At 42.9% G+C, this 18,235-nt stretch overlaps 1 protein-coding gene across 1 annotated transcript in view; it reads right to left on the bottom strand.

Annotated features, from left to right (window-relative positions):
* Window positions 1-2,345: 2,345 nt before the first annotated feature.
* LOC130188608 (protein kinase C beta type-like) overlaps window positions 2,346-18,235 on the bottom strand; it is a 109,452-nt gene continuing 93,562 nt past the window's right edge. The window contains exon 17 of the mRNA XM_056407012.1: window positions 2,346-4,166. Coding sequence (XP_056262987.1) covers window positions 4,011-4,166 — 156 coding nt within the window. The 3' untranslated portion in view covers window positions 2,346-4,010. The remainder of the gene's footprint in view (window positions 4,167-18,235) is intronic.

Here is an 18,235-nt window from a genome sequence, read left to right as displayed (position 1 = left end):
AAAGTATACTAGTAGGGTATTAAACAAATCACTTGAATTGTCTAATTAACTCGAAACACCTGCAAGGGTTTCCTGAGCCTTGACAAACACTCAGCTGTTATAAATTTTTTTTTACTTGGTCTGAGGAAATATTAAAATTTTATGAGATAGGATTTTAGAGTTTTCTTAAGCTGTAAGCCATAATCAGCAATATTAAAAGAATAAAAGGCTTGCAATATTTCAGTTGATTTGTAATGAATCCAGAATGCATGACATTTGTTTTTTTAATTGCATTACAGAAAATAAAGAACTTTATCACAATATTCTAATTTTCTGAGACAGTCCTGTATATATATATATAAATATATATGGTACATTTAATATTTATAAATATATATACTGTATATAAATATATATATACTGTATATAAATATATATAAATATATATATACTGTATGTAAATATATATATATATATATATATGGTACATTTTATATTTTCTGTTTTCATTGAAGAGTAACCTTTTGGAATATGACGTGAGTGTGGATTTAAATGCTTTTTAATGAGGATAAAACAATATACTCCAATGCGTAAAATGTGATGGTAAAAACGTTAATATCTCCATTTTCAAGGTATTAAACGTTAAGTTTAATATTTCACATATTGTATTTCCTCCAAAATGCAAGCGAGACAACACGAAGATCTTTCAACACGATTTATTTTTCCTACAGTTGAACACATCACAATACAAATGTTCTTATCATTAAATTATCTCACAAAACACATTCCTACTCTTCGTTTGCAGTATCCTGGCTGTAAAAACTATCTTCAGGTTATCAATAAACTATTCGGCGTAAATCAAAAGCAGAGATCATTTCAAGAGGCAAGCATCCAATTAAAACTGAACTAATAGCTCATTAGATCTTCAAGTTCCATGTCAAGAGGGGGAAAAAAGGAGAAATATCATCTGGGATAATGAGAGGAGGACGATGAAGAACGGATTAGAGTGGAAGGAGAAGAGTAAAACAAAGAGGAGAGGAGAATGGTGGAGTGGTACAGAGGAGTAAAGGTCAAGAGAAAGAAAATGAGGAAAGAAAAAGACAACGAGGAAGCTGAGTGGCAGAGGAGGAAGGAGAGAGAGGGGGGGATGGGAGAGTAAGGTCAGATGAAAAAAATTAAAATAACAGATGGAAACGCGTGATCAAAGAAAAGGTCGGGAAGAAGGATAGAAGTGAAGGAAGGAAGAGGAGTGGGTTCACTATTCGGCCGTTACGGTTCCACCCTGCAGAACCTGCATGAGTCATTATATTTCAGTCCTCAGATATTTTACTGTGTTCTATTGCAACTCATATTTATATATTTATTATATATATAAAAGAAAAAACAAAAAAATGAATATAAAATAACATATATAATTATATATATATATATATATTTTAAATAATATATATATTATTATATATACATTATTTTATATACATATATATTTAAATAATATATATATATTATATATAACTATATCTAATGTTATATTTATACATACATACATTTTGCCCCTAAACACATAAACCTATGTGTATAGATGTAATTATGGAAATGGAAGACTCTTGCCCCTAAACATTTAAAAAATATTAATATATGTACAAATTAAGCATAACATGGCTCTCGTATAATATTACATAAATAGGTCACAATGTCATGACATAAACATATACCCTATTAAATGTCCTAATGAAGTAATAATCACACAGCGGTCCACCAATCAACACTTAATATCGGATAGATCCATATCATATGGAACAAGATATGAAAGAAAGAGCGAGAGAGAGAGAGAGAGAGAGATCATCACATGCATGCATAGAATATTTCCTTATAGTCCTGATGGGGGATTTTTAACGCCATAACAAAACCATAACCAGTAACTGGCTGCTGGTCGTGTTATAACGGTTATTAAAACACTGAGAGGAGCATCGTGAGGAGGTTTATATATGTATATATATATCTATATATACACATATATATATGTATATATATACATATATATATATACTTATATATATATATATATTTATTTATATTTACTTACACGTGACTATTCTCATTGCATGTCCGCTCTCACAGGTCGGTGCTGCCCGTTGGCGTCCATCTTTTTATTATACGATTTTAAAAGACTTATATTACATTTTACAGTGCTTAATACATCTGAATCACATGGATGTAAAGTCACACACTCCTTCACACACACACACACACACACACACACACACACACACACACACACACACACACACACACACACACACACACACACACACACACACACACACACACACACACACACACACACACACACACACACACACACACACACACACACACAGTAGAGACAGCTGCCTTGGGCCTTTGAATGCTTCCAGTTCTATGACTCCCAGCAGCAGCTGTTGAGAGGAGGCGTGTCTAACATCAGGAGGTACTTACACCTTTAACCTGAGCGCCACGCCTCAGGAAGTGAGACGTTGCGTTCGGCGTAGGAACAAAAGAGCGACTGTCTGCTTCTATATGTACCACGTATGCATATAGTGTATATAATGTACAGGGGGGCACTGTTTGTCCTGATTAAAAAAGGAGGGGGAACATTCCAGGCCTGTGTAATGGACCTACAGTGTGTGTGTGTGTGTGTGTGTGTTGTGTGCCTCCAGGAGCCAACGTTTCAGTCATTGTCCGCCTTGTTTCGCTTCACCTAATAATGCCAAGCCTCAGTCATGGATTGGACTGTATAGACATCTGTGTGTGTGTGTGTGTGTGTGTGTGTGTGTGTGTGTGTGTACAGAGCTCGATGGCATTATAACCAATGTAATGTGGTTTGAAGCTGGAAGGCAGATTTGTTGAATTGGAGCTGAATTCGAAATAATTGGCATCGTCCAATGAAGCCTAATAAACCACAAGCACATGTATACACACACACACACACACAACAATACAAGACGATGCACACGCACACTCTTTTGTGCACACAAACACATCCCTGCAAACGCAGACGGGGCGACGGAGAAGTGCAAAAATAAATAATTGAAAAAAGTTCTTATTGCTGTGTGTGACACTCAGGGGGTCCGTTCACTGTGTGTGTGTGTGTGTATGTGTTGGCTCCGCTCGTGTCTGCCGCATCGCCGACCCTGTGACACCGCGTCACGCCAGGCTCCCAGCGAGGCCTCGTCAGAAGCAACAACAACAAATAAACAAATACAAATAAAAAGGGAGACGGGACACGGAGAGAGGGAGGAAGAGAGGAGGAGGAAAAGATTTGACAGGCTGTGAAGTTTACTCATTAGGCATCTTCCTGTGTGAGGGCCCAGTGGGAGACACTCAGCCTGAGAGAGAGTGTGTGTGTGTGTGTGTGTGTGCGGGTTGCTTGAAACAGGCAACAACGGTCAAGACACGAGCTGGAGTGTCACACAGCGCTGCTCTAGTTAAATGGCGGCGGGAGGTGTGTGTGTGTGTGGGGGGGGGATCAGTTCGTTGGCTTCGGGACGCTGTCAATTTCCCCCCTATACATTTTTTCATAAAGTGATGAGGGTAACGACATAAAAATATAGGAAACGGCAAACATCACAACGTCAATCATCGTCCAATTGAATCGCTTCATATTGGGACTCCGCCTCCAGCGCGTCATGTGACGTCCAGCTGGGTTTGCTTTGAGGAGTTAAACTGGTGGAGCCACATCACACTCTGCTGGGTAAGGTGGGTCGTCGGGTTTGAGGAGACCTCATGAACGATATCATCGGGGCATAAGATCATTTGGAAGTGATATTTCCCATAAATCTAGATTATAAAAAGCACATTTCGACCTCTAGGCGTGTCGTCAATACAATACTTCAAACACACCGTTGGTATCCAGTCCACTGGGAGAGTTTTAGTGCTGCGGTACCTTTCATGTGAAGTATTGGACCGACGAGGAGCGCAGACAGAACACAGTGAGACACTTCTAGTGTGAGTTAGACTTCTTCTTATTAAAACTAAAGCTCTACCGTCCGTTAATTCCCGGGAGCCACGTATTGGGGGTTGGTGTAGGAGAAGCCGAGGAAGTCGTCCTGGTCCAGGTTCATGATCACCAGCTTGTCCGTGGGCGTCATGTCCGTCGGCATTTTGGTGAACTCCTTGTCAAAGTTACAGGTGTCCCGACGGTTCTTCTGCAGGTGTGAGATCATGAGATGAAAAAGGTGGGGACAATGCGATGACACGTTGAGGAGGAGGAGGAGGAGGAGGAATGGGATGGATTGGAAAGAAGAAGAAGGAGCAGAAGAAGAAGCGTTAGTGGTCGATGTATCGTCCATATCATCTGCATAAGAGCGCACGTCCTCTTTGTGGGAGGACTCAGCCGGCCGGCTCCGCCTGGAAGGACCCGGATCAGGTGGATACATAGACTCGCCTTATGCTAAGCTAAGCTAATCAGCGGCTGGATGCAGCTTTATGTTCATCGTACAGACATGGGAGTGGCGTCCATCTTCTCACGTCGAGACATTTCTATTGAGACTTTTTAAAGCGTTGACATTATTTGTTTTGGGGCTACTTGCTGATTAAAAATGATAAATCTAAAAGCTTGTCGTCATATATCCAGAAATCCACCACCACCCCGACACATTTCGGCAAATTTGATAAGCAGACAACAACAAAAAGACCCTTAAAGTAATGATAGTCAGGCAGTCAATGCATATAAATACATCGTTTGTGTCTGTATCACACGACTTTGTTACTGTTGATCTTTTCCTGACATGAATACCAACATAGTGCTGTCCTCCATTCAGGAGTATTTTTATGTTACTTCCCTTTATTTCTCCCCTAAATATCCAACCTCTCCTGCTCTGTCTCAGCAGACAATGTATTCTTCTTTTCTTTTTTTACCTCTCTAACACCGGGATATTTTGTACAGCTCAACAATGAGCCTTTCCTTGTCCGCCTGACAGGTACAAGACTACAGGAGACGAACCGCACCCGGCGAGGCAGAGAGGCCTGGATGAGCGGAACAATGGAAACTACACGGGAACAATGGAGGAAACTACACAGGAACAATGGAGGAAACTACACAGGAACAATGGAGGAAATACACGGGAACAATGGAGGAAATACACGGGAACAATGGAGGAAACTACACGGGAACAATGGAGGAAATACACGGGAACAATGGAGGAAACTACACGGGAACAATGGAGGAAACTACACAGGAACAATGGAGGAAATACACGGGAACAATGGAGGAAACTACACAGGAACAATGGAGGAAATACACGGGAACAATGGAGGAAACTACACAGGAACAATGGAGGAAATACACGGGAACAATGGAGGAAACTACACGGAACAATGGAGGAAATACACGGAACAATGGAGGAAACTACACGGAACAATGGAGGAAATACACGGAACAATGGAGGAAAATACACAGGAACAATGGAGGAAATACACAGGAACAATGGAGGAAATACACGGAACAATGGAGGAAACTACACGGAACAATGGAGGAAATACACGGAACAATGGAGGAAACTACACAGGAACAATGGAGGAAATACACGGGAACAATGGAGGAAACTACACAGGAACAATGGAGGAAATACACGGGAACAATGGAGGAAACTACACAGGAACAATGGAGGAAATACACGGGAACAATGGAGGAAACTACACGGGAACAATGGAGGAAATACACGGAACAATGGAGGAAACTACACGGGAACAATGGAGGAAATACACGGGAACAATGGAGGAAACTACACGGGAACAATGGAGGAAATACACGGGAACAATGGAGGAAACTACACGGGAACAATGGAGGAAATACACGGGAACAATGGAGGAAATACACGGGAACAATGGAGGAAATACACAGGAACAATGGAGGAAACTACACGGAAACAATGGAGGAAACTACACGGAACAATGGAGGAATACACGGAACAATGGAGGAAACTACACGGAACAATGGAGGAAATACACGGAACAATGGAGGAAACTACACGGAACAATGGAGGAAATACAGGAACAATGGAGGAAACTACACGGAACAATGGAGAAATACGGGAACAATGGAGGAAATACACAGGAACAATGGAGGAAACTACAGGGAACAATGGAGGAAATACACGGAACAATGGAGGAAACTACAGGGAACAATGGAGGAAACTACAGGAACAATGGAGGAAATACAGGAACAATGGAGGAAACACGGGAACAATGGAGGAAATACACGAACAATGGAGGAAACTACACGGAACAATGGAGAAACACCACGGAACAATGGAGGAAACTACAGGAACAATGGAGGAAACTACACGGAACAATGGAGGAAATACACAGGGAACAATGGAGGAAACTACACAGGAACAATGGAGGAAATACAGGAACAATGGAGGAAACTACACGGAACAATGGAGGAAATACACGGAACAATGGAGGAAACTACACGGAACAATGGAGGAAATACACGGAACAATGGAGGAAACTACACAGGAACAATGGAGGAAATACAGGAACAATGGAGGAAACTACACAGGAACAATGGAGGAAATACACGGAACAATGGAGGAAACTACACGGAACAATGGAGGAAATACACGGAACAATGGAGGAAACTACAGGAACAATGGAGGAAATACACGGAACAATGGAGGAAATACAGGAACAATGGAGGAAACTACACAGGAACAATGGAGGAAATACACGGAACAATGGAGGAAACTACACAGGAACAATGGAGGAAATACACGGAACAATGGAGGAAATACACGGAACAATGGAGGAAACTACACGGGAACAATGGAGGAAATACACGGAACAATGGAGGAAATACACGGAACAATGGAGGAAATACACGGAACAATGGAGGAAACTACACGGAACAATGGAGGAAATACACGGAACAATGGAGGAAATACACGGAACAATGGAGGAAACTACACAGGAACAATGGAGGAAATACAGGAACAATGGAGGAAACTACAGGAACAATGGAGGAAACTACACGGAACAATGGAGGAAACTACACAGGAACAATGGAGAAATACACGGAACAATGGAGGAAACTACACGGAACAATGGAGGAAATACACGGAACAATGGAGGAAATACAGGAACAATGGAGGAAATACACAGGAACAATGGAGGAAACTACAGGAACAATGGAGGAAATACACGGAACAATGGAGGAAACTACAGGAACAATGGAGGAAATACACGGAACAATGGAGGAAATACACGGAACAATGGAGGAAACTACACGGAACAATGGAGGAAATACACGGGAACAATGGAGGAAATACACGGGAACAATGGAGGAAATACACGGGAACAATGGAGGAAACTACACGGGAACAATGGAGGAAATACACGGGAACAATGGAGGAAACTACACGGGAACAATGGAGGAAATACACGGGAACAATGGAGGAAATACACGGGAACAATGGAGGAAATACACAGGAACAATGGAGGAAATACACGGGAACAATGGAGGAAACTACACAGGAACAATGGAGGAAATACACGGGAACAATGGAGGAAACTACACGGGAACAATGGAGGAAACACACGGGAACAATGGAGGAAACTACACGGGAACAATGGAGGAAATACACGGAAACAATGGAGGAAATACACGGGAGCAATGGAGGAAACTACACGGGAACAATGGAGGAAATACACGGGAACAATGGAGGAAACTACACAGGAACAATGGAGGAAATACACGGGAACAATGGAGGAAACTACACGGAACAATGGAGGAAATACACGGGAACAATGGAGGAAACGGGAACAATGGAGAAATACAGGAACAATGGAGGAAACTACACGGAACAATGGAGGAAATACACGGAACAATGGAGGAAACTACACGGAACAATGGAGGAAATACACAGGAACAATGGAGGAAACTACACGGAACAATGGAGGAAACTACACGGAACAATGGAGGAAATACACGGAACAATGGAGGAAACTACAGGAACAATGGAAGAAATACACGGAACAATGGAGGAAACTACAGGAACAATGGAGGAAATACACAGGAACAATGGAGGAAACTACACAGGAACAATGGAGGAAATACAGGAACAATGGAGGAAACTACATCGGAACAATGGAGGAAATACAGGAACAATGGAGGAAATACACGGAACAATGGAGGAAATACACAGGAACAATGGAGGAAACTACATGGGAACAATGGAGGAAACTACACGGGAACAATGGAGGAAACTACACGGGAACAATGGAGGAAACACATGGGAACAATGGAGGAAACAGGAACAATGGAGGAAACGGGAACAATGGAACAGGAACAATGGAGGAAACTACAGGGAACAATGGAGGAAATACCAGGAACAATGGAGGAAACTACACAGGAACAATGGAGGAAACTACAGGAACAATGGAGGAAATACACGGAACAATGGAGGAAATACACGGAACAATGGAGGAAATACACGGGAACAATGGAGGAAACTACACGGAACAATGGAGGAAATACACGGAACAATGGAGGAAATACACGGAACAATGGAGGAAACTACACGGAACAATGGAGGAAACTACACGGAACAATGGAGGAAATACACGGAACAATGGAGGAAACTACACGGAACAATGGAGGAAACTACACGGAACAATGGAGGAAATACACGGAACAATGGAGGAAACTACACGGAACAATGGAGGAAATACACGGAACAATGGAGGAAATACACGGAACAATGGAGGAAACTACACGGAACAATGGAGGAAATACACGGAACAATGGAGGAAACTACACGGAACAATGGAGGAAATACACGGAACAATGGAGGAAACTACACAGGAACAATGGAGGAAATACACAGGAACAATGGAGGAAACTACACGGAACAATGGAGGAAATACACGGAACAATGGAGGAAACTACACAGGAACAATGGAGGAAATACACGGAACAATGGAGGAAATACAGGAACAATGGAGGAAACTACACGGAACAATGGAGGAAATACACGGAACAATGGAGGAAACTACACGGAACAATGGAGGAAATACACGGAACAATGGAGGAAATACACGGAACAATGGAGGAAACTACACGGAACAATGGAGGAAATACACGGAACAATGGAGGAAACTACACAGGAACAATGGAGGAAACTACACGGAACAATGGAGGAAATACACGGAACAATGGAGGAAAGACAGGAACAATGGAGGAAATACACGGGAACAATGGAGGAAATACACAGGAACAATGGAGGAAACTACACAGGAACAATGGAGGAAATACACGGGAACAATGGAGGAAACTACACAGGAACAATGGAGGAAATACACGGGAACAATGGAGGAAACTACACGGGAACAATGGAGGAAATACACGGAACAATGGAGGAAATACACAGGAACAATGGAGGAAACTACACGGAACAATGGAGGAAATACACGGAACAATGGAGGAAACTACACGGAACAATGGAGGAAATACACGGAACAATGGAGGAAACTACAGGAACAATGGAGGAAATACACGGAACAATGGAGGAAACTACACAGGAACAATGGAGGAAATACACGGAACAATGGAGGAAACTACACAGGAACAATGGAGGAAATACACGGAACAATGGAGGAAACTACACGGGAACAATGGAGGAAATACAGGAACAATGGAGGAAACTACACGGAACAATGGAGGAAACTACACAGGAACAATGGAGGAAATACACGGAACAATGGAGGAAACTACACGGAACAATGGAGGAAACTACACGGAACAATGGAGGAAACTACACGGAACAATGGAGGAAACTACATGGAACAATGGAGGAAATACACGGAACAATGGAGGAAATACACGGAACAATGGAGGAAACTACACAGGAACAATGGAGGAAACTACATGGAACAATGGAGGAAACTACACAGGAACAATGGAGGAAACTACAGGAACAATGGAGGAAATACACGGAACAATGGAGGAAACTACACGGAACAATGGAGGAAACTACACAGGAACAATGGAGGAAACTACACGGAACAATGGAGGAAACTACACAGGAACAATGGAGGAAACTACACGGAACAATGGAGGAAACTACACGGAACAATGGAGGAAATACACAGGAACAATGGAGGAAATACACAGGAACAATGGAGGAAACTACAGGAACAATGGAGGAAATACACGGAACAATGGAGGAAACTACACGGAACAATGGAGGAAACTACACGGAACAATGGAGGAAATACACGGAACAATGGAGGAAACTACACGGAACAATGGAGGAAATACACGGAACAATGGAGGAAACTACACGGAACAATGGAGGAAATACACGGAACAATGGAGGAAACTACACGGGAACAATGGAGGAAATACACGGAACAATGGAGGAAACTACAGGAACAATGGAGGAAATACACAGGAACAATGGAGGAAATACACGGAACAATGGAGGAAACTACACAGGAACAATGGAGGAAATACACGGAACAATGGAGGAAACTACACAGGAACAATGGAGGAAATACACGGAACAATGGAGGAAACTACAGGAACAATGGAGGAAACTACACGGAACAATGGAGGAAATACACGGAACAATGGAGGAAATACACGGAACAATGGAGGAAATACACGGGAACAATGGAGGAAACTACATGGAACAATGGAGGAAACTACACGGGAACAATGGAGGAAATACACGGAAACAATGGAGGAAATACACGGGAGCAATGGAGGAAACTACACGGGAACAATGGAGGAAATACACGGGAACAATGGAGGAAACTACACAGGAACAATGGAGGAAATACACGGGAACAATGGAGGAAATACACGGGAACAATGGAGGAAACTACACGGGAACAATGGAGGAAATACAGGAACAATGGAGGAAACTACACAGGAACAATGGAGGAAACTACACAGGAACAATGGAGGAAATACACGGAACAATGGAGGAAACTACACGGAACAATGGAGGAAACTACAGGAACAATGGAGGAAATACACGGAACAATGGAGGAAACTACACAGGAACAATGGAGGAAACTACAGGAACAATGGAGGAAACTACACGGAACAATGGAGGAAACTACACAGGAACAATGGAGGAAACTACACGGAACAATGGAGGAAACTACACGGAACAATGGAGGAAACTACAGGAACAATGGAGGAAACTACACGGAACAATGGAGGAAACTACACGGAAACAATGGAGGAAACTACACGGGAACAATGGAGGAAACTACACGGGAACAATGGAGGAAATACACGGGAACAATGGAGGAAACTACACAGGAACAATGGAGGAAACTACACGGGAACAATGGAGGAATACACGGGAACAATGGAGGAAACTACACGGGAACAATGGAGGAAATACACGGGAACAATGGAGGAAACTACACGTAACAATGGAGGAAACTACACGGGAACAATGGAGGAAATACACGGAACAATGGAGGAAACTACACGGGAACAATGGAGGAAACTACACGGGAACAATGGAGGAAACTACACGGGAACAATGGAGGAAATACACGGGAACAATGGAGGAAACTACACGGGAACAATGGAGGAAACTACACGGGAACAATGGAGGAAATACACGGAACAATGGAGGAAACTACACGGAACAATGGAGGAAATACACGGAACAATGGAGGAAACTACAGGAACAATGGAGGAAACTACACGGAACAATGGAGGAAACTACACGGAACAATGGAGGAAACTACATGGAACAATGGAGGAAATACACGGAACAATGGAGGAAATACACGGAACAATGGAGGAAACTACACAGGAACAATGGAGGAAATACACGGAACAATGGAGGAAACTACACGGAACAATGGAGGAAACTACACGGAACAATGGAGGAAATACACGGAACAATGGAGGAAATACACGGAACAATGGAGGAAACTACACAGGAACAATGGAGGAAATACACGGAACAATGGAGGAAACTACAGGGAACAATGGAGGAAACTACACGGAACAATGGAGGAAATACACGGAACAATGGAGGAAATACACGGAACAATGGAGGAAACTACACGGGAACAATGGAGGAAATACACGGAACAATGGAGGAAACTACACGGAACAATGGAGGAAATACACGGAACAATGGAGGAAACTACACGGGAACAATGGAGGAAATACACGGAACAATGGAGGAAATACACGGAACAATGGAGGAAATACACGGAACAATGGAGGAAATACACGGAACAATGGAGGAAATACACGGAACAATGGAGGAAACTACACGGAACAATGGAGGAAATACACGGAACAATGGAGGAAACTACACGGAACAATGGAGGAAATACACGGAACAATGGAGGAAACTACACGGAACAATGGAGGAAATACACGGAACAATGGAGGAAATACACGGAACAATGGAGGAAACTACAGGAACAATGGAGGAAAGACACGAGAACAATGGAGGAAATACAGGAACAATGGAGGAAATACACGGGAACAATGGAGGAAACTACACAGGAACAATGGAGGAAATACACGGAACAATGGAGGAAATACACGGAACAATGGAGGAAACTACACGGAACAATGGAGGAAACTACACGGAACAATGGAGGAAACTACACGGAACAATGGAGGAAATACACGGAACAATGGAGGAAACTACAGGAACAATGGAGGAAATACACGGAACAATGGAGGAAACTACACAGGAACAATGGAAGAAATACACGGGAACAATGGAGGAAACTACACAGGAACAATGGAGGAAATACACGGGAACAATGGAGGAAATACACAGGAACAATGGAGGAAACTACATGGGAACAATGGAGGAAACTACACGGGAACAATGGAGGAAACTACACGGAACAATGGAGGAAACTACACGGGAACAATGGAGGAAATACACAGGAACAATGGAGGAAACTACACGGGAACAATGGAGGAAATACACGGGAACAATGGAGGAAACTACACGGGAACAATGGAGGAAACTACACGGGAACAATGGAGGAAATACACGGGAACAATGGAGGAAACTACATGGGAACAATGGAGGAAACTACACGGGAACAATGGAGGAAATACACGGGAACAATGGAGGAAATACACGGGAACAATGGAGGAAATACACGGGAACAATGGAGGAAACTACACGGGAACAATGGAGGAAACTACACGGGAACAATGGAGGAAATACACGGGAACAATGGAGGAAACTACACAGGAACAATGGAGGAAATACACGGGAACAATGGAGGAAATACACGGGAACAATGGAGGAAACTACACAGGAACAATGGAGGAAATACACGGGAACAATGGAGGAAATACACGGGAACAATGGAGGAAACTACACAGGAACAATGGAGGAAATACACGGGAACAATGGAGGAAACTACACGGGAACAATGGAGGAAACACACGGGAACAATGGAGGAAACTACACGGGAACAATGGAGGAAATACACGGGAACAATGGAGGAAACTACACGGGAACAATGGAGGAAATACACGGGAACAATGGAGGAAATACACGGAAACAATGGAGGAAATACACGGGAGCAATGGAGGAAACTACACGGGAACAATGGAGGAAATACACGGGAACAATGGAGGAAACTACACGGGAACAATGGAGGAAAGACACGGGAACAATGGAGGAAATACACGGGAACAATGGAGGAAATACACGGGAACAATGGAGGAAACTACACAGGAACAATGGAGGAAATACACGGGAACAATGGAGGAAACTACACAGGAACAATGGAGGAAAGACACGGGAACAATGGAGGAAACTACACGGGAACAATGGAGGAAAGACACGAGAACAATGGAGGAAATACACAGGAACAATGGAGGAAATACACGGGAACAATGGAGGAAACTACACAGGAACAATGGAGGAAATACACGGGAACAATGGAGGAAACTACACAGGAACAATGGAGGAAACTACACGGGAACAATGGAGGAAATACACGGGAACAATGGAGGAAACTACACGGGAACAATGGAGGAAATACACGGGAACAATGGAGGAAACTACACGGGAACAATGGAAGAAATACACGGGAACAATGGAGGAAACTACATGGGAACAATGGAGGAAACTACACAGGAACAATGGAAGAAATACACGGGAACAATGGAGGAAACTACACAGGAACAATGGAGGAAATACACGGGAACAATGGAGGAAATACACGGGAACAATGGAGGAAATACACAGGAACAATGGAGGAAACTACACGGGAACAATGGAGGAAACTACACAGGAACAATGGAAGAAATACACGGGAACAATGGAGGAAACTACACGGGAACAATGGAGGAAACTACACGGGAACAATGGAGGAAACTACACGGGAACAATGGAGGAAACTACATGGGAACAATGGAGGAAATACACGGGAACAATGGAGGAAATACACGGGAACAATGGAGGAAACTACACAGGAACAATGGAGGAAACTACATGGGAACAATGGAGGAAACTACACAGGAACAATGGAGGAAACTACACAGGAACAATGGAGGAAATACACGGGAACAATGGAGGAAATACACGGGAACAATGGAGGAAACTACATGGGAACAATGGAGGAAACTACACGGGAACAATGGAGGAAACTACACGGAAACAATGGAGGAAACTACACGGGAACAATGGAGGAAACTACACGGGAACAATGGAGGAAATACACGGGAACAATGGAGGAAACTACACAGGAACAATGGAGGAAACTACACGGGAACAATGGAGGAATACACGGGAACAATGGAGGAAACTACACAGGAACAATGGAGGAAATACACGGGAACAATGGAGGAATACACGGGAACAATGGAGGAAACTACACGGGAACAATGGAGGAATACACGGGAACAATGGAGGAAACTACACGGGAACAATGGAGGATACTACACGGGAACAATGGAGGAAACTACACGGGAACAATGGAGGAAATACACGGGAACAATGGAGGAAACTACACGGGAACAATGGAGGAAACTACACAGGAACAATGGAAGAAATACACGGGAACAATGGAGGAAACTACACGGGAACAATGGAGGAAATACACGGGAACAATGGAGGAAACTACACAGGAACAATGGAGGAAATACACGGGAACAATGGAGGAAATACACGGGAACAATGGAGGAAATACACGGGAACAATGGAGGAAACTACACGGGAACAATGGAGGAAACTACACGGGAACAATGGAGGAAACTACACGGGAACAATGGAGGAAACTACACAGGAACAATGGAGGAAATACACGGGAACAATGGAGGAAATACACGGGAACAATGGAGGAAAATACATGGGAACAATGGAAGAAATACACGGGAACAATGGAGGAAACTACACGGGAACAATGGAGGAAACTACACGGGAACAATGGAGGAAATACACGGGAACAATGGAGGAAATACACGGGAACAATGGAGGAAACTACACAGGAACAATGGAGGAAATACATGGGAACAATGGAGGAAACTACACAGGAACAATGGAGGAAACTACACGGGAACAATGGAGGAAACTACATGGGAACAATGGAGGAAACTACACAGGAACAATGGAGGAAACTACACGGGAACAATGGAGCTTCAACACTGACAATAGGAGAGTGAAGTATTTTGTCTGCTTCACTCAGAAAATAACAGGAATAAGAGCGATAATAGTTTTTCATGTTAAGATGCTACATGTAGAACATGTGTGAATGATGACAGACGAAAGGAAGATTAAAAAATAGATTTAAAATGAAAGAGACATGGTTATGTAACGGGTAGATAAATAGTCAGAGTACCTTGAATGTGTCAGATGTGTGAGCATGAATCGTGACTCATCGATTGTGTGCATGTTTATTGCTTTTTTAAATGTTCTTCATGATTATATAATGAGGCCTATATTTGATCGTAACCTGTATCTTTATTGCATTTTATGATGTTTTTGTGAGAACCATTTTCTCCCTTCGTGATTACATGTAATATCTGGACGCTGACACATTTACCCCGGGTTGATGGATGTTCAACCTGGGGTAAATGATGTTCAAATAAATAAATAAAAATTAAATGAAAAATGAATAAAGAATTCACCTTTTTAAATGTTGTGCTGTTTTAGAAGACATTCAGGAACAGCTGCAGCGATTGGACGTTTTTATCGTCCCACATCCTTCATGTGTGACTTAGATATATATGATTATACATAGAATATAACATATGTGTTTTTGTTCTAACTTCGTCGTGTCCCTCTGTGTGAAGTGGGTAAAAAAGTGACGCAATGCGGAAGCGCCCTGTAGTTCAAAGGGTAAAACACAAAGACGTGGAATGTGTTCACGGATGGAGTGGGTGAGCGGTTGGAAGAAGGAGGTGCAGAAGGAGAGCCTTGCACTAAGATAGCAGGGATGAGAGAAAACATGCAAAGTGACATATATGAAAAACCACAAAGAGAGACGGGAGAACGAGGGGAGGGGGATCTCTGTCTGTGGGTGGTGGAGGAGCTGATGGAGGTGGAGGAGGAGGGTTTCTCCAGGGCATCGGTAATGCTCGGCTCGCTCGGTGGATGGACAGAGGGGGAAAAAGAGGGAAAGAGCCAGCTGGGTGTTAAACATGGAGGAGTGTGCGTGAGTGAGCGGGGGAGGGGGAAGTTAAGACGGCTGCCAGTGTGATTCACTGACGTACTCCGTCCACTGGTTACCGCTTAATTCTCATTGGAGCCGCTCGCCGCCGAGGAAAAGATGGAGTCATATCGCTGTTCGCCATGTACGGCCTGTAGGATGTTCTCACAGTGTGTGTGTGTGTGTGTGTGTGTGGCTGAGAGAGATTATGTGTGTGTTTTTGCTCAAATCAATGGAGCAGGATTAGTTAAGGGCATCCAGATACTTCATGTCTAAGACATGTAATGAGTGTGTTACCTGCCAATCAATTCAGAGTGTGTGTGTGTGTGTGTGTGTAACCAGTAAAAGGTAATTTCGTGGACATACTATCTCCAATTTTCAACGATCACACTCAATAAAATACGATTAAGATGCACCAAAAGCAGCATTATAAATATACAAAGAGAAGAGTAGATTCACTTTTAATGTAATTAGTTCTGCTCTTTCAAATGCACTATTTAACTTAAGCGTCTTTGAGTACTATGAAAAGCGCTATAGAAATGTTATGTATTATTATTAAAGTTTATTTTGTGGATCTCTCCAGCACAGAGTAGAGCGTAGATTTAAGAATCATTGAAAACGACCTGCGTGGTCTTTAAAAAAACAAAAAAAACAAGGTCTTTATTAATTTGAATGATATTTTTTCATTTCCTTTCCTTTTTGTTTGAACGTTTTATGAGTGTAAATATATTCTCACTGGAACCGCGTTACAGTTTAAGGCGCAGTTAGCAGGAGGAGGACCCTAACAGGTGAGCAGGGGGCGTGGCCAACGCAGGGCTAATGACGGACAGGTGAAACTAAATCGTGGCGGGGCAGACAAAACATGAAACCCGGCAGATTGTGACAGAACTACGGCGTTCCCCTGCAGAACGAGACCACACAGATTATTCATCAAACCATGAAGTCATTAAATAGAAGCAGGACATTTTTCAGGAAAATCAAGTAAAGTGGGATGAAGCAGTAGAGAGAGAGAGAGAGAGAGAGAAATAAAAGCTTGGCACATAAATATTCACATCACTGAGCAAGTACAACGGTCACAGAGGAAAAAAGAGGTGAAGAGAGAGAAAGAGGCGGGCGCCAAAGAAGGAGAACCCAGCTAACGTTGAGTAGGATGTATAGAGCGTATTCACGTGACGTCAGCATCTCAATCGCGCCATCTTGGGGTCCCACTTATTAAATGTCAGAAGAAGTTGACCTGGCTATCGTGTCCGCTGTTGGATTATTCGAGAGCCCAGCAACCTCATGTCCTTCTGCATTACCAAAGAAAGATTTCAGCGGTTGGAATTGAATATTCGCAACGCTTTTTTACCTGATTTTACTCGCTCAACACTTTGTGGTTAATTCGCTAGTTACCCCTAGTTACCAGCACATAGCCCGGTCACATTCCTGTCAAACAGTTTTCATTTCCGCTATCGACCATGGGACATTAACAACTATTTCTGCGTTATACTTGTTGTGGAAATACCACAAATGTCGGAACATCAAGCGCCCCGTGTCTGGGTTCATATATGATCCGTAGTCGCAGCTCCGCCTCCAGGACGAGTGTCTGGATGAAGCCGCT

This window comes from Pseudoliparis swirei, chromosome 23, assembly GCF_029220125.1.
Source record: "Pseudoliparis swirei isolate HS2019 ecotype Mariana Trench chromosome 23, NWPU_hadal_v1, whole genome shotgun sequence".
Lineage (NCBI taxonomy): Eukaryota > Metazoa > Chordata > Actinopteri > Perciformes > Liparidae > Pseudoliparis > Pseudoliparis swirei.
Note: the sequence above shows the minus strand (reverse complement) of the source record. Positions and strands in the feature narration are given on the sequence as shown.